At 41.3% G+C, this 18,483-nt stretch overlaps 1 protein-coding gene across 1 annotated transcript; it reads right to left on the bottom strand.

Annotated features, from left to right (window-relative positions):
- Nucleotides 1-422: 422 nt before the first annotated feature.
- CHMP6 (charged multivesicular body protein 6) lies at nucleotides 423-15,441 on the bottom strand. The gene is made up of 8 exons (XM_027850209.1): nucleotides 15,314-15,441; nucleotides 11,232-11,341; nucleotides 10,791-10,878; nucleotides 9,339-9,425; nucleotides 8,273-8,338; nucleotides 7,915-7,995; nucleotides 4,559-4,613; nucleotides 423-3,849 (listed from the first exon to the last, which is right to left on the bottom strand). The coding sequence occupies exons 1-8, from the start codon at nucleotides 15,374-15,376 to the stop codon at nucleotides 3,794-3,796; spliced, it is 606 nt and encodes a 201-aa protein (XP_027706010.1). The 5' UTR covers nucleotides 15,377-15,441; the 3' UTR covers nucleotides 423-3,793.
- Nucleotides 15,442-18,483: the final 3,042 nt, after the last annotated feature.

Genomic DNA, 18,483 nt, shown 5'->3' on the forward strand with positions numbered 1-18,483 from the left:
TTCTGTGCACGCATACCTGGTGGCTGTGGACATTAAAACATACCCTGCAAGGAACAAAAGCTAGTTACTGTGGCTTCATTAGCCCTGTGCTCTAACCCACCCAACCAAATGGCTGAGATGATGCTTGTATGGATATGTGTATATACCTATGTGCATGGCCACCTACCATCCTGGTCAATTCAGTCATCAGTCTTCTGTTGTGAACATACACATAGAGTCTTTGTCAGTTTGGACTGGCTTCTGCAATGCCCCTACATATGGTTAAAGCTATTGCAGTTTTTAATCACTAGGCAGGCTTACTGTTCTCCATAAACCTTCAGTTTTCAAAACATGCTTCACCCCAAATGCCACTGAGAAGATAATGTGCTTCTCCAACAAATAATGCAGATTTTTTCATAGCAATCTGAATAGCAAGAACTTGGTGATGAAACCATTAAAAATACTTTATTGTTACAACATATCATGAAGATCACAACACATTCGGCTTTTTCTCTCAAGGATATACACGGTACAATCTGTTTGGTACAGAGGTTAGAACAGGAAACTGTAGGCAAGCCCTTGAAAACTGGCTGCTGTAAATCTCAGGCAAATGGGATTTGTTAGTGTTTCAGTGACAGCAGGTAGGATGTGATGGATGGCTCCGTTAACCACTTCCTTACCCCATTCCCTTCTCAATAGCAGATGATCTCCAAGCCTGAAGCCCAAAGGATCTACTCCTCTACTGTACAAATGCAGCCAGTTTTCAATAGCTCAGGGACCGGCTGTTATTTAGTATATGGATTATTCAGATTCCTGGCTTTTCCCCCTGAAGCAACATTGTGCAGTGCAGTGGAAAGAGTGCAGGACCTGGGTTCAAATCCTGAATCCTGCCACTTACTAGTTGTGGAACTATAGGCAACTTACTTAAACCTCTGGAATTCAGTTTCTTCTTTTGTGAAACAAGGGGGTTTGGTTGAATGAAATGACTTCTAGGCTCCCTCCAGCTCGAGTTCTAGTATCCTATGATCTGTTTGTTCAGGTGACAGGACAAAGAGAAAAGAGAATTCCTATCTGCTCTGTTCCATTCTACACGCACCCATTAAAAGTTCTGTTAGGAGTTTGGTGGGGAAGACTGAAACTCACCTAAAATGAGGGTTTAGGATGGATCTCATGATCCAACGTTACTCTTCCCAACAACTACGGTAATTGAATTCATAACTGAGGCATGGATCAACTCGATCATAGAGCTGAGACATCAAAAGTCATTTTACAGGTGAGGAACTGGGGCCTCAGGAGATGAGGTGATAATCCCTAAGAATTCATTTTCCTGAACAACAAAAAGGTCCCATTCCACCACTACTAAGTATACTTACTATAGGAAAAAACAGTTTAAAAAGGACACAAATAATCTGGAAAGAACCTAGAGGACAACCAGGTTGTTGAAGGGCTTTAATCCACGACATATATGGCTCAGTTAAAGTAACCAGGCATGTTTAGTCTGAAGAGGAAAAGCCTTAGGGTTCAGGAGTAGGTAACATGATAGAAGCCTTGAGGACTGCAATGTAGAACAGTGATTAGACTTGTTCTTGGCCCCACAGGGTAGAACCAGGAGCAAAAGGTTACAAGGAGACCAATACAGGCTCCACGTCAGGAAAAATTGTTTAACAATTAAAAGCTAACCATAAGTAGAATGAGTTGCCTTGGGAGGTAGTGAGTTACCTTCCACTGAAGGTCTCAAGCAAAGGCTGGTTGGCTACTTAACTGGGTATGTTGAAACAGGAATTCTTCTTCAGGTAAGGGATGAACTACATGATCACTGAAGGTCCCTTACAACTCTAAAATTCTGTGATTCTCTGCCTTTCTGTTCTATAAAACCCAACTAGTCATCTAATCCCTCAGCTCAAAGAAAACTCCCACTTTCTTCAGTACTTCATTACAATTCTGTGGTAATAACCGCTCTTCAAAGTCAGAGATCCAATCTTGTTCGATACTAAGTTCTATGACTTTGGGTACATCATTTAACATCCTCAGGCCTCAGTTTCCTCCCCTGTAAAATGAAGGTGTTGGACTAGACGGCGTCTGAGGAACTTTCTGACTCTGGATCTACGTGGTTTTGTCACTAAGCAGCAGATGGGGAGGTGGAAGTAGTCAGTTCCAAGTTAGTCGGCTGAGGCCTGACACTTTCTGCAAAGATTAACTTTGTAGATTAGAGGATGAGCCTCCCCCTAGTGGCTAATTTATACATCACGAGACATCCTTGGTCTAAAATCAAACATCCAGGGGATGATATGAACTGTCTCCCTTATTTCAACAAGGGATAAGCTGGTGTCTCAAGGATCACGAGTTCTGGGGATCACAGAACAATGTACTTATGGAGAAAAACACTCAAATTCATGACTGTACCAAAGTGATTATAGCCAAATAAAATTAATATTTTTGTTAGAATCCACCTCCAAATCTCTGCTACCAGGCCCCAGCTATCTTATCCATATGGCTGCCTAAAAGGAAACTTCAGGCCACAAGGCACATTCCACCTCAAGTTCTACAGAAGCAAAAGCCCAGCCTCATCCTACCCTTATCAGAACCGACTGTAGAGACTAGACTAGAACAATGCTAAATATTTTTTCTCCCTATTTTTCGGGAGGAAGGAGAGATTAAAGGGTAAATTCATTGAGAACCACCGTTAGAAGGTTCCTCTGCTAGAATCTCTGCTCTTGTTTATTTCAAATGGAGAATAAAGTCAAATGGCAGCTCCATGGCCTAATATTAAAACAGGAACTATGTATACAAATGGTATGAAGGAATTCCCCTCCCACTTCAGAAGCCAAAAAGTGCTATAACAGGGAGAATATAGCAGCCAAATTTAAGGAAACGAAAGTTTCAGGTGAATCTTAGGGCTTGAAAAGGATTAGAAAAGATACAACATCCTGGGTTTTCACAGGTAAGAACTTCCCTGCTAGAACCACAGTCTTTTCTATCACACTCCGGAACCTTTCAGGAACATTATTGGAAATTCTATAGAAAGACCAGTGATAATTTCTCCAAGGCAGTCCCAGTTTTAACAACACAATGAAAATGATGAGAGGAATGAAGCTAAAGTCTTATGTTCTCCCTCCTACAGCTTTACCTTTTGGTTCAGTGTGGAGAAGCTAACCCAGATTTGAACATGCTGTTGTCCTATCTCAACAGGTAGGGGAAGAGGATGGAGTACCAAAGAAGAGCAGCACAGAAAGGCTTTGTTTACAGGGACGTCCTCTGTCTTTCCTTCCTCTGGTCCCACACAGAATCCAACAGGAACTCAAATCAAACGACCTCTCCTCTCGGTGGTGGGACTACTCAAGGAAAAGTCCTCTGCTCCTTCCCAATGCAGCCAAACCCCTAGAAAAGGTCTATGGAGAAGGAAGTCCTTCAAGCACATCACAGGGTCTGGGGTAGGTAATGTAAATACAGCACCAAGAGTGTTGTGATTGGGGCTTGACCATTATGGAAATCACAACCTTTAGCAACAGCATTTGGCTTGAAAAGTTTGCAAGTCACCATTTAATCCAGAGATGAGAGAAAGACAGCACTACTAAAGTGCATTCAGACTTTAAAGTACCAGGAAAAAAATGCTCTAGAAAAAAATCTTGATACAAGAGCAATAAATGTGCTGCTGATCAGTCAGCATTCCCCTGTCCACTTTGCTTTGCTCTGCCTTGTCCAGTCCAGGAGAGTTCCAGGGCATGCCCATTCCTGGGACTGAGAAGCCAAACCCTCTGTGGGTCATAGTTTCTTAGGAAGTCCCTTCAAGGCCCCGGTGGGGGAAGAAAGAAGGTTAAGAAGATGCCACCAGTTCTGCCTGTTTTGGCCTTGTCTTGATAGGTTCTTTCTCTGTGGAGGAAAAAAATACTTGTTACTTTTACACAAAACACCCAAAAGTCAGAGCTACTCTATAGGCATTCCATTCTGAGAAAGACCTTGTTTGCTTCCACATCTTGAGTATGAAAAAAAGATGGAGCGCTATTATAAAAGGAAAAAAAAATCTAAGACAAACGGATTTTAAGAACAAAGTTGGCCACAGATGTTGTACTAAAAGAAACTCTAGTAAAGGACAGGAACCACTTAGAGGATAACCAAAAAAAAAGGCAAAACGGGGAAATTATGAAAGCAAAGCAAAGGCAGATTGCCAACAGACATTTTTTGACAGTTAAAATCAACTTATGGGAAGACAGCAGTTGCTGTTCCCCAGGGAAGAGCACAACTAAAACAGAAAACAATGAGCAGAGCCCTACTCTACTGAGAATGTATTAAATGCTGTGCTGGTTCATGGAGGAGACAGCCTTGGTGGCCAAACAGACTTTTTTGTATACTATTTTCACAGTATTCCCAATTTCTAGGATATAATTCTTTAAAAACAATGTCCAGGTCACTGCCAAGAGAAAGAATATTAACTCAGCCCTTCTGAAATTCCATGCAATCTTTTAAGAAGGCCTTGGCATACATGCACTTTGGTCATCCCTTAAATTTAACACAACAAATTTAACTCTCTTGTAAACTTTAAAGATGCTAAGGTATTTGTTCAAAAGGGAAAAGGACATGCCTGGAATCTTCTCTGGCAGGGGTTCTGAAGGAACTTCTGGAAGCTCTACTTGTTCCTACAAAGACAAAAGAGAACAAGGTTTGAGGTACAATTCTGGAAAGTCTTAAGGTTTGGTATTGGTTCAACAAGCAGCCCCTGTAGGCTCTGTCTCTTCACCTTCTACTCAAGGTTAAACAAGCTCCTTCAGCTCAAAGGGTCTTCCTTAACTATTGGCTTTATGTGAGACCAAAACTCTTAACCATGAATTTCTGGGTCCTTGTGGTCTTCAGAATACGTCCAGCAGAACATCAGTGTGTCATCAATCCCTTTGGCCCCAGAGAGCTGGGGCCTGGAGTCAGGAAGACTTCAGTTCAAATGCAGCCTCGATGCTTACTGGCTGTCTGACTTTAGGCAAGTCACTTAACCACTGTCTGCCTCAGTTTCCTCATCTGTAAAATGGGGATATTAACAGCACCTATCTTGCAGGGTTGTTGTGAGACTGAATAAGATAATAACTGTAAAGCGCTTGGCACTTTAAAACCTGGCACACAGTATGTGCTACACACGTTAGCTATTACTATTATTTGCCAGTGTCTAGTGAAACCTGTGGACCTCTTCTCAGAATAATGTTGTTGAATGCATAAAATCAAATACATAAGATTACTAAGGAAACCAATTATATTGAAGTACAGTTATCAAAGTATTTTTAAAAATAAGTTTCTAGGTACCCCACATCAAGAGCTCTTGCAATAGAGCTAGATTCCGAACGACCAGTTTCAATAGCTTCTGGTTCTGAGGAGGGGCAACTGTGGCTCTGTGCCCCACCCCTCATGTCATATCAAGTCAAGTTAAAGGTACTATTTGTGAGTACCTAGGCTCTGAAGAGAGAGGGAAAGGTAGTGAATGGAAATTTCATCAAAATAATACTAGAAAGGCAGCATGGTATGATGGAAAAATCTCTAGACTAGAAGTCAGAAGACCTAGGTTCTTAATCTTGACTTGACTAGTAATTAGCTATGACCTGGGAGAATTCACTTAAACCTGTTTTCTCCTTTGTAAAATGAGATTTGACTAGATCACAGCACTGTGGGAAGAACATCAGACTTGGAAATTAGAAGCACTGGGGTCAAAACTTTGGTTTTGACACACAGCAGCCAAGTGATCAAGAGCCAGTCAATTAGTCTTTCTTTGTGTGTGTGCCTCAGTTTCCTCATCTGCAAAATGGACATAACACTTACATGGTGCATTTTACAGAAAATGTTAACTATTAATGCAAACTATTATCCTAAGTTCCCTTCTAACCATTTTGGTTCTATCCTATGATACCTTTTAGCAGACACACAGAAGCTATTCATCCAAGGCTTTTTTTCTCCTTTTCTGCATTTCAAAACTCCTTAATTAAACCTCCTAATATTTCCCCCTTTACTCCAAGCTCTAAAGAGGTGGCCCTTCTCCTCATCCAAGCCAACTCCTCTATGGGCATCCTTGATCTCATTTCTTCCTGTCTTCTCCAGCAAACTGCCCCCAGTTTCACCTCCTTTCTCTCCCTCTTAAACCATCAATCTCCATCTTGAGGTAGAGATCTCTACCTCAATCTATAATTCTTTTGTCAATGCCTACAAATATGCCCAAGCCTATAAGACATCTTTAACCCTTTCCCTCCCCTGTAAACAATGGCTGGATGATGCCACTATTTATCTATATCTGTATATTCTTTGCTCCTCTTTCTCTTTATGAGTGAACTCTTTGGGAGAGCTGTCTACACTGCAGGCCTCTACTCCCTCTAATTCTCTTCTGAACCCTCTGCAATCTGGCTTCTGTCCTTATTCTTCAACTGGAAATACTTTCTCCAAAATGACCAGCAATCTCTTAGTCGAATGCTCTTTTCTCTACCACAATCCTTCTTGATTTCTCAGCAGCCTCTGATACTGCTGACCACTCTCTCCTCCTGGATATTCTAGACTCTCTGGGGTTGTGTGACATGTTCTCTTTTGGCTCTCCTCCCTGTCTGACTGCTCCTTTTCAGGCTCCTTTGCCTGAAGCGGATCATTATCCATTTCATTTCCTTTAACTGTGAATGTACTCCAAAACTCTCTTCTGGGCTCTCTTCTCTGCTTCCTCTACTTTCTTACCAGTTCCCACAAAAGGTGTGGTGATAAATGTTTAAAAATCTGCCCTCCAAAAATACAGGGCACAATTTTAAGTCTAATCTGTATTTAAAATATTTTTTCCACTTTTTAAGTCTAGGCAATCAACAAAACAATAAATTAAGCCCTGATCTATAGGGCTTGCTGATTTGAGAGATGAATGTTCACAATGAAAATTTAACAATTGGCTCTCACAAGCCAATTTCATCAGGCTCTAGCATTCTCTGGTTCCCGTTAACTATCATATCTATGCAGATGACTCCCAAATCTTTATATCCAGCCCTACTTTCTTTCCTGAGCACCAACTGCCTAATAAACATTTTTAAAAAATTAAATATTTTTATTAACAGCTGTCAATGAATATGAACATTTCCATGTACAAAAGAAGACTGCATATGGAACTACATATGGCCTGTTGCTTTTAAAATATACATCAACTTTTTTACCATCCGTTTCATCTTTATTGTGTATTTTATGTATTTTATTGACTTTTTGCATCACTATTATCCTCTCCCCCACCCTCCATCAAAAGGGCTCTCCTCTGTAACAAGAAAGCTGAGTCAAGCAAAATAAATTTGTGTTGTATTGGTCACGTCTGAAAATGTATTTTCTCACTCTGTACCTACAGTCTATCGTGTCTCCACCAAGTTGCAGGAACCGTACTTTTGGAATCAAGATTGGTGCTGTTGGACATTTCAAACTGAATGTCCCATAAGAGAGCTCTGGAAGTGAGAACAAGCAGGAAAGGCCTGGGCTGATTTCTTCTAAAAGTCTCTTGTGGATGGAGGTGCTCATTCATACATGCATGCACTCATTCATCCACTCAATGACCATTGACCAGAACCATGGAATAGAAAAAAAAAAAAGTCAAAAAACCTCACACCACTTCCAATTGAGGGTAGAGGAGAAGAGGGACAGAAAAGGGCAAGGAAAGTAATCCTCTATTTCCAGGGAAAACTATGTTCAAATTCTCAGTTATTCATGTGGACCATTTGTAAAAAAAAAAAAATTTAAAAATCTATTCCAGCCTGTCTTTCAGGATACTCCCAGGACTCTTTCTTGATCTCACTACCTAATCAATATGTGTTCAGGAGATGCCAACTCTTTTTAACATTTACACTGATTTAACTGGCAAGGAAAATTAGTTGGGGAAAAAGACCTTAACTCGTAATCCATGTACGTAACATCTGGATTAGCAGGGATTTGGGATTTTCACAATCTTTTTCTTACCTGAGTGATTGCTTCCAGTTCCTCTAAGATAGCATCTTCATCTTCTTGAGTAAAACTGCCAGCCAAGAGATCATCAATTTGCTACAAAGAGAAGAACCACAAGGACTAACACATCTTTTGCCATCCTGCCCCTGCTCCTTACAGCTGAAGCCTGGAGCGAGGTAAAAGGGTGAGAAAGGTCAGGTATAAAATTGTCTTGCAACCCCAAGACTTCACTCATCAAGGAAGTACATCAATGAAACCAGTATGGAAGTGCCATGCCCCTGAAGACTGGCAATTTATATTACACAGTAAATGGACAACTGGCAATTACTATTTGGAAGAGATCAAGACACAAACACACATATAGAATTCATACCTTCTGGTACTCCACAGCATCTCGGGTTTCATCCATTATCCTTTCCACTTCTTCTATAGACATGACCTAATAGCATAACATAAAGTGTTTATACCTTGAAGGGATCTCAGCACTCACCTAGCCTAATCCCCTAAAACGAGGAAACTCAGGCCTAAAAAGATGAAGTCACTGCCCAAAATCACTCAGTTAGTTGTGGCACAGCCAGCACTAGAAAACAAGTAACCTAGTGTTCATGCCACTATCTACCACCTGCTACCACTCTGGTACCTGGTTAAAAATGACTATGAATTCTACTGGCCAGATAAGAAATGCAAATTAGGCCAGGCCTGGTTCTCAGCCTAAGTAAGGAAATTGTACTTGGGATTCCAGGGTTACTGCTTTCACTGCTGTTGAACAAAACATAAAATGTTACCAACTCCTTTAGAAGATTTTATCTGAGATAGTATATAATTAGAAGTCTTACATGTTCATTTAAAAAAAATATCTTAGGGCAGATGTTTCTACTCTCCCATCTCCAACTCCCTATGCCACAAGGCGGCATTTTTAAATAGTCAAAAGGGGAGCAGTGGGATTTATTACAAATCCCTCCCAGCCCTCCTAATCCTCTCCTTGGAATCAATTCAACCATAGCTTTCTTCAAGACCTAGCTTAAAACTCATGTTCTATACCAAGTCTTCCCCAATTAATTTTAAAATTAGTTACATTTTACTCTGCATCTCTTTGGCACTTATGGATTTAGTTTGCATTGTTTTACACTTGTTGATAGGTTGCTTGGTAACTGTTGTTAAGTCACTTTACAGAGGTATTTTTTTTTCTCCTTAAGAAAACTACAGCTCAATGGTAGAGATCATGTCTTCTATTTCCTTTGTATTTTTCTACAGCAACCAATGCAAGGCTCTATCCCCTGTAGATGCTTAATAATGCTTCCTGCAGCTACCCTTTGTTTTACAAGCCTCTGGGTCACTGCTCTACTTGCCTCATCCTGTGCTGCTCCATTTAGTTCTTCTTCCATCCCAGAAGTACCCTTCGTGATGTACCTACCTGCTTAACCTTAAGCAGTACCTACCTGATGCATTTTATTCAGACACTCATTTCCAAATTTCAGGCCTTCAATCACTTTCATTTCAATCTGGGTAAACTCAATATTCTGAACCTGAAGGAAAAAAAACAAACAAATCAAATCCCACCTTGTTCAGGAGACATTCTGAAGCCAAACCACTACTTTATTACTTTTACACAATCAAGCATCCCTTGTCTACTCCAAGGGCTAATAACAGTGTGCATCACCCCTCATATGTTCCTCTCACCTTCAGAAATAAGACTTTTAAACAATTCACTTATCCCTAGCCTTCATTAGCATGCAAACAGAGGAAAACAGTAGAGGCAAAACTCTAAGTAGACTATGTGACTTCTCGTGAAAGTACTGGTGAAAATTTGGAGGATTATACATGGATTTCAAAGATCTCTATTCCCATGGGCAGCAATAACTGAAAGATTACAGTAAGAATAATTGGGATTGCCACTGGCTTATGATTTCATTAATACAGGGAACTCCTAGATGAGAAAACTCTTGCCAACTGACATCTCTTCTTCAACTTACAGTCTTAGAAATTTGCCTAGAGCAGTGATGTCAAACTCAAATTGAAACAAGGAGCCATTAACTCACACATAAGGATTCCTGTGGGCTATATACTGTTTTAAAATGTAATGTCATTTATGTTTTATTATATTTCTATTCATTTTGTTAAATATCTCCCAATCACATTTTAATCTGGTCTGGGAGCATTGTGGGCCACATCTATGTTTGACATCCCAGCCTAGAGTACAAAGGGGTTAAGTGACTTGCGCAGAGTCACACAGCCAGAATTAGAGGCAGGACTTGAACCCAGCTCTTCCTGGCTCCAAGGTAAATTCTCTGTTGAATGGTTGTCTAGTAACAGTAATAAAATTTTGTTGCAAAGCCCACATTTTAGAACTGCTCCAGTAGTTATGTACAGCTTATCTTTCTAAGGCAGAGTTTCCTAACTTCCTTCAATATTCTTGAAGTAAAAGCCAGAGTTCTTCTTTCTCTAGTAGGAAGCTTAAGTGGAGTTCAAATCCAGGAAGCAGGAAACTGCTTCTCTATATAAACCCTGTCTCTCTACTGGATGCTAACCCTTACCTGAATACTTCATGACTCTCTTTTCTCCATGACAAGATTCTAAACTGGCTCACGATCCAATCCAATCTTTTCCAACTCTCCCCTAGACTAGCTATAGATTCTAGAAAAGGAAATATCTATTTTAATTTTTCTCAAGACAACTGTATCTGTAGTGGACTCAAAGTTCCAGTATGAGCCCTTCAGTTGCAACTGCTTCATTAATAAGTCAGGTTAAATCATGTCCTGGCAAAGGATTATATTTGTCACAAAAACACTTTTGTCTAATGTTATCAAAACAGCCTATGGTACTATGGCACATTCACCACTTTGGGCTATGGGGACTTCTCTCTCTCTCTCTCTCTATATATATATACATACCATAGTTTCTAGATTTGTGATTTGGTTTTCTGTCTTATCCAAGAGCTGTTCCTGGTAACGCTTCTTCTTAAGCAGTAACTTTGCCCTTCTGCAGAAGGAAATCCAACAGGGGACACCATGACACAGACGGAAGCAACAGAAGAATCACAACATAATCACTGTGGGCTGGAATCTCAAGGCCCATCAATTACTAAAGCAAACAGGCCCCCTTGAGCACAAACCTGGTAAAAGGGACATCTGCATCCCTAAATAGAACACAGCCCTTGGGGAGCCCTTGCAGAGAGGAGGGAGCATACGCAGACCTAGTGAGCTGACATTCAGAAAGATCAGGGAAGAAATACCCAGAGAATTCTGTGTTATGAATTCAGTTCTCCCATCCCACATTTTTCCAGGTCTGACTTCAGCCAGAAGCAAGGGGGTCTCTCTAGTCCTCTCACTTACTCTTTCTTTCCATCACGAAGAAGTTGTCTGGCAATCTCCCTTTCCCTCTCCAGCTGCTGGGTGATCTTCCTCTGGTACTGCTTCAACTTATCCCGCTGTTGTTTCAATTGCTGTTAGAAGCAAGAGAAATTGTATCTCATTAATTTCTGATTGATGGAGGGAAGTCTATTTCTCATTATCAAGCCAAAATGCCTCTGACAATATGATCAACCTCCAAGTCACCATTTTTACCAAGGAACATGGTTTGTATAGACCAAATTATGCAGATGTGATTGTTATCCTCAGGGAATCCATGCTCTAGGAGAGACAATTGCAATACTGACCTACGTAAACTGAGACACACACTCACGCAATGATAAATGTGCAATCACCAATGTTAAATCACCATTTGGACAAGTCATTATTAAGTGGCTTTGGTATACGTGGCAGAGATCTATAATCCATGCCAAAGATGGCAAATGGGTAAATTTTCAGCAGCATATGGGCCAGTCTCTATACCTCCCCTCTTTCCCTGGACACTGCCCTGCTGCTCTGGGTAACACATGTTTATGTCTCACCCACATATTCAAAAGAGTTGATCTAGCCATGGTCTCTTCTCTCTATCTTGACCAGCTTAGCATACTACTTCTGAATGAATGCTAACTCCTGGTCTATTTATTTATTTATATATTTTTTCTCCTGGTCTATTTAAATGATGATTCAAATATTAGGAGATTTTAAATATAACCAAATTTCTTCCTCTGTGAAAATAACAGTTGTTAAACTAATTTCTGAGCAGTGGTTACCATACCACATGCTGGGATATACAGTTTCCTTCAGTCACATATTAAAGAAATATTAGATGATTATAATCTGTTCTTTTAGTCTGTGATTATACAAGGTCCTGGGACTTTATGGGGAGAGGAAGAAGCCTAAAGATCAAATGAGACAATATTTGTAAAGCGTTTAGCACAGTGCCTTGACACTTAGCAGGTGCTTAATAAATAAGCTTAATAAATGGGCAGCTAGGTGGCAAAGTGCATAGAGGGCCAGGCCTGGAGTCAGGAAGACTCCTGTTCATGAGTTCAAACGTGGCCTCAAATACTTACTAGCTGTGTGATCCTGGACAAGTCACTTAAACCTGGTTGCCTGGAGAAGGAAATGGCAAACCACTCCAATATCTTTGCCAAGAAAACCTCAGAAAAGGTCATAGAAGAGTCGGACACAATGACAAACGTTTGTTTCCTTCTTTCCATTTTAAAGAAAGATAGCAAGTTTGTGTTTCTCTACAAAACACATTAGAAGTAATTTTCTGACAAATGAAAAAGCACAATTCAGGGAAGAATTCTTGGTGGTGTTATTAAGAATGACTTTCAGGAGGATCAAGCTTCTTGATGGTACTTTTCCCAAATTCCAGAAGGGGTTGTCTTGAAAAGGACAAAGTATAAAAGCCTTGGGGCAAATTGATAGCATCTGAGAAACAACTTTGTGTTACTTAAGACATAAATCTTAAGTCCCACACCAACCTACTCATTTACCCCCCAAAAAAATCTCCACACTTATAAAAGCCAAAGGTGAAAACAATGAACTAAATTACAACCATCTCCATCATCTACTTTGATTGGATTATTTTAGACAAAAGTCTTAAGCACCTTTGGAAAAAGTTATCTTTTATATCCAGTTTCCCCTTTAAGAGGCACGTGAATCTATAATCGTGATTAAGATCAAACGTTTTTTGAGTGCCCTAGTATATGCTCAGTCATGAATTCAGAAGGGTCTGGACAAGTCCACCAACCCACTTGTCTAATTAATCCCTTTTATTTTTTTAGAATACCTAGTCCCTAACAGTTTTAGTTTTCACAGGTGCTCTCCTTTTAGAAAGGAGGAAGGAAAAGTTGAATATATTTGAGCTATAATACTCATTCATTCAATAGTCAATTCCAAGTCTGGATCAAAATTTACATTCCTTTGGGCAAAGCACCCACAGGTAAGGGTAGGATACCCTATGTGGACAGGGGGGGAAAGAAAGAAAGAAAGAAAGAAAGAAAGAAAGAAAGAAAGAAAGAAAGAAAGAAAGAAAGAAAGAAAAGAAAGAAAGAGAGAGAGAGAGAGAAAGAAAGAAAGGAAGAAAAGAAGAAAGGAAGAAAGAGAGAGAAAAGAAGGAAGGAAGGAAGAAAGAGCTGTGCTGTCCAACTGGCCAGTTTCAGTCCTCGGTGGGACAGCTCCTACTACTATTCACAGAGACTGTTGCTTGTCCTTTGTTCTCTAAGAGGACCAAGACATCAGGGAGGTTATGCTATGACATGCAAATGAATTGGATTTAAGTGAGGGAGGGCTGTGAAAAGTTACCAGCCTCACTTTCTCCTCCAGACTCATATCTTGGGGTTTACAGTCTAGATTTTTTTTTCTTAAGGTTCATGCTCATGCCTTTCACCCAAATTGCTCCGGCTCCCATAGATTGGCCAACAATAGGGCCCAGCCCAAGCCCCTCTTGGTCACTATTTGGGGCCTGATAGGATCAGAGTAATTGTAAATAGTAATTGTTCTTGTTCTGGCCAGAAATCTTGAGAGTCTTCCCTTCCCAGACTGGTTTTGTTTTTTTTTTTAGTAGGTAAAAGAGGCCATTCTCTGCCTCATTTTTTATTTAGTTTTAATCACTGAATGCCTCAGTCAAACTAAGACCTCTTAAAGACCTTAGCTTAAAAAGGCCAAAGTCTTGACCCACTGCATCGAGGGCCATTTCCAGTCATCCTGATCTATATCTGGCCACTGGACCCAGATGACTCTGGAGAAGAGAGTGAGGTTGGTGACTTTGCACAGCCCTCCCTCACTTTAATCCAATTCACTTGTATGTCATGGCATCACCTCCCTGATGTCATGGTCCTCTTGGAGAAGGAAGGACAAACAACAACCAAGTCTAGAACTCACCCTGTTGAGATACCACATATGTTCATCGAATGCAGTATACATCTACTAAGCACCTAATATGTGCCAGGCACCACACTCAGTGATGTGCTGAGGATACAAACACAAGGCAAACGTGGGCACAGTTTGGCCAGAGAAATATTCCATTTTCCAGATAATTATATACAGAACTTTGGAAATCTTACATCGATATATAAATGTTACCAGCTATTATGTCAGCAATTTACATATTTTATTCAAAGACCCAGAAAACTGAGCCACTTTGGATAGGAGATCCGACTAAAATTTCAAAAAACATTTTCTTTTCAACAGTGTTAGTATGGGGCAGGTTTTGCAATAATGAGAAGAGGCTTTCAGGGCTTCAAAGAAAATGAAACTAAAAAAGGAATAACTTTCTTCCTCTGTAAAACAGGGATGATAATAGCACCTCCACAGGGTTGTAGTGGGGACCAAATAATGCATATAGGTTTTGTTTTGCAAACCTTAATGCGGTAGGTAAAAGTAAGCTATTGCTGTTATTATTACTATTATTAATTTCCTCCTGCCGGGTCAGGAATTAACCCTCCAATACAAATCTGGAAGTGTGAAAATGAAAGTGATGCGTCCGGAGGGCAGAAGGGCATTAATTTCAAGACCCAGCAGAGCATCGAGACCCGGGTGCAGACCCCCACCTCCTCTCATTCCCCGCCCCCCACCCAAAAAACCTCCAAGAAACAGAAGGGAAGCACTAGAATGGGCCGGGTGGGGAGGGGGAGGATGTTAGGAGGAAGCCGCAGGGCGGAGACTGGAATGGGGCAGAAAGGTCAAGGTGGGGAGTCCACGCCCTTCCTGACCTCCAGTCTCGGCACCCCCAGACAGGATGGAGACTCTCCTTCCGCACCCCCACACCCCGCCAGCGCCTGGATACAAGCCCCGCTAATACAAGAATTAGACCCAGGGAATCCTCCAGCCCAAACCCCTCTTTTGACAGAAGAGGAAACTGAGGCCGAAGAGTGGGGAGGGCGACTTGCCCGAGGTCACCCGGCACGCGAGGGGCGGGGCCAGGCCTCGGGACCCCAGGCTCAGGTTTCTGCTCCGCAGCTGCCGGAGCTCGGGCCCGGGACACCCTCCCACCCCGGTCCACGGCCGCCCGGCCCCCCAGCCCGTGCCCTGCCCCGCCGCCTCTCAGGCCCCCTCACCAGGACGGCCTTGTCCTGCTCCGTGATCCGGCTTTGCTTCTTTCGGCCGAACAGGTTGCCCATGGCGGCCGCGGAGCCCCGGTCCTGCCCGGCCCGGCCCCGCTTCCTCAGGTCCTCACGGAACCCTGAGCCCCAGCGGCCGCGGGCCGCCCAGCCGCGCTACGGTGGCCGAGGGAGGCCAGGCGCCACCGGATCGCGAAGGCCCCACGTGGCCCGGCTCAGCCCGCGTGCAGCGAGCGTCCGGAGAGAGGCTGAGGGCGGGAAAAGGGAGAGAATTAGAACTGTCCTCCGGCCTCAGGGTCCGCTCACGCTCCGGGGTCAGCGGAGGTTAATTCCGGGGGATTATGGGAGGGGACCCTCGGTCTGCAGCTTTAGAAAGTACCTCTCCTTCGAGGCTGGACGCGCCCCATGCACCTTGGCAGGGGCAGTGCCAGGTGTGATTTCAGAGTCCAGGATTTGACCGTCTGGGAGCCAATCAATCAATAAGCATTTATTAACCGCCATGAGTCAGGCGCAGTGCTAGGCAGCAGTCCCTGCCCTCAAGGAGCTTGCATTTCATAATATGAAGAGGACGAGGAGGATGGCTGTCATACAGCTCCTTAAAGGTTTGCTAAGTGCTTTACACACAGGTTTATCTAATGGGGAAAGAACGCATAAAAGGAAGCTTAAAAGTGGGGAGAGGAGGTGTGTATACACACACACACACACATATACATATGTATGTATGTGTGTCATATATATTTATGAAACAAGAAGGTCCCTGCCCTCAAGGAGCTTACAATCTAAAGGGGAAGACAACACAAAAAAGGGAACTCAAAAGTGTTCACACACACGGACACACACACACACCCTCTCCAGTTTTGAGCTCCCTTTTATGTGTTGTCTTCCCCCATTCGATTGTAAGCTCCTTGAGGTTAGGGACTGTTTTTTTTTCATATTTCTATCCACAGGGCTTACTACAGTGCCTAGCAATAATAGGTGTTTAATAAATGTGTATTGTCTGACTTACATGGAAGTAGCTTAATTCAGTCTAATCAGCAGCTCAAAATATTAAGCATTTACCTCAAAAAAGGAGCAGCAAACATTTAAGTGCCTGCTGTGTATAAGGAACCCTTGTAGATACTGGAACTACAAAGGAAAAAAAAATGGCACAGATCTTGCCTTCAGGGAGCTTATAGAATGATTCCAATGAGGACACTGAAAGCACATTAAAAACCTTCTGTGATGAGTGTAAATTGAAGTATACTTGTTTTATTCTTCTTGTTTTTTTAAAAATATGACTAATATGGAAATATGTTTTGCATGATTTCACATGTATAATTGATATATTGCTTGCCTTCTCAATGGGTGTGGGAAGGAGGGAGAGAAGTTGGAACTCAAAATTTTAAAAAAGAATGTTAAATGATAAATTAAGATACTAAAATATTTTTTAAAAAATTTAAAATAAAAAAACCTGTGAAACAAATATTTCTCCAGTCTAAAGTCCTTTTCAGGCTCTTTCCTCACCTTATTTAGGAAAGTCTATAAAAGGTTAAGGGCAGCTAGATGTCACAGTGGATAGAGTTCTAGGCCTGGAGTCAAGAAGTCTCATCTTCTTGAGTTAAAATCTGGCCTGACTAGCTGTATGACCCAGTTCCTCATCTGTAAAATGAGCTGGAGAAGGAAATGGCTAACCATTCCAGTATCTTTGCTAATAAAACCCCAAATGGGGTCTCGAGGAGTGTGACGTGACTGAAAAACCACTGAACAATAGTAAGACCAATAGTTGTCAAACTTTTTGGTCTCAGGACCCCATCTAACTCTTAAAAATTATTGAGGAGTCCAAAGAACTTTTGCTTAAGTGGGTTATATGAATAGTATTTACCATATTAGAAAATAAAATTAACAGATTTTTAAAAATTTATTAATTATTTAAAAATAACAATAATAAACCTTTTAAATGTTTACAAAACAAAACAACAAACCCTTACTGAAATGACTGAACAACAATATAAAGGGAAGAACAAAAACCAAGGCCCTAATGATGGTAAACAAACATAGTACTTTCTCTAGTTAAAACCATTGACTTCCCTTTATTAAAGCTTTGACACACCTAATGGCTCTACAATTTGGAAGAGATTAGGATGTTGCTTTGATTACTTCAGGAGAGCCCTAGAGGGAAGAGATCTGGGAGAGATGTGTGGTTTGTGGGCAATGATTCTTGGTTAGGCTCAGAAAAGATAGAGTGAGTATTGTTGTGTTAAAATCTAATTACAGTTATCCCTTCCACGTCTTGACTTTCCCCATCACAGTTTAGATACATCTCCGGCTGGCATAAGACATTAAATGGGAATTTGGGGGGAGTTTTGTGGAAGCCATAGATGACACACAAAGGCCAGCAGACAACAGAGAAAAAGTTTAGAAACTCAGAAATGCACACAATATATGTACAGTATTATATAATGTCAATATATTTTATCTTTTAATAATTCAGACTTCTCTGGTACAAAGGGAGAGCCAAAACATTTTGCAGAGATTTTCCAGATGGAGGGGGTGCCATCCCTAACCTGTGATGTGGAAGGGATAACGGTAGTTGGGGTAGAATGTTAACTCCAAATTGGGTTTCCTTTGTTCAAGATTCCCATAGATAACCAAGTCAAGTGCCAGGCACTGAGCTAAGTGCTAAGAAACTAAGATATACTAAGTAATAAGAAAGGCTAAAACACCCCTGCCCTCAAGGAGTTAAAGTCTAATGGGGAGATAACATGAAAACAAATATGTGCATATTCGATATATACAGGATAAATTGAAGCTATTATTGCAAGGTGACTTGTACTAGAGGTATATCCAAGGGCATGAGGTAACTGCCAATTTGCACATCTCTCTCTTGAGTATATCAATGCTAGAATTTAGATTAATGTTAAATTCATAAAAATTGTTTCTGGCAGACCTGTGCCTGAAATGGAAAGTACAGTGTTACAATTTTTTTTTTAATAAGATAGTATGTACAAGGATAAATATTGAGTGTAAGGGCAAGAGGAAATTTTCAGACAAAGTAGTCCAGGAAAATTTGAGGAAGGAGAGAATACTTTCAGCTAGGTGGAGGAAGGGGTACCTAAACTAAGATTCTGAAAGACAGAGGAAATGCAGAGGAAGTTCATCCCAAGTATATGGAATTGTCTATGTAAATG

Source organism: Vombatus ursinus, unplaced genomic scaffold, assembly GCF_900497805.2.
Source record: "Vombatus ursinus unplaced genomic scaffold, bare-nosed wombat genome assembly UNPS02008996.1, whole genome shotgun sequence".
NCBI classification, from domain to species: domain Eukaryota; kingdom Metazoa; phylum Chordata; class Mammalia; order Diprotodontia; family Vombatidae; genus Vombatus; species Vombatus ursinus.

What these genes read in the sequence shown, in the direction of transcription:
- CHMP6 (XM_027850209.1), bottom strand. Translation starts at nt 15,376, where the DNA reads ATGGGCAACCTGTTCGGCCGAAAGAAGCAAAGCCGGATCACGGAGCAG. An exon ending in GTCTGAATAAAATGCATCAG is followed by an intron (nt 8,339 to 9,338) that starts GTAGGTACTGCT and finishes TTATGCTATTAG; the next exon opens with GTCATGTCTATAGAAGAAGT. An exon ending in CCTGCCAGAGAAGATTCCAG is followed by an intron (nt 3,850 to 4,558) that starts GCATGTCCTTTT and finishes TTTCCTCCACAG; the next exon opens with AGAAAGAACCTATCAAGACA.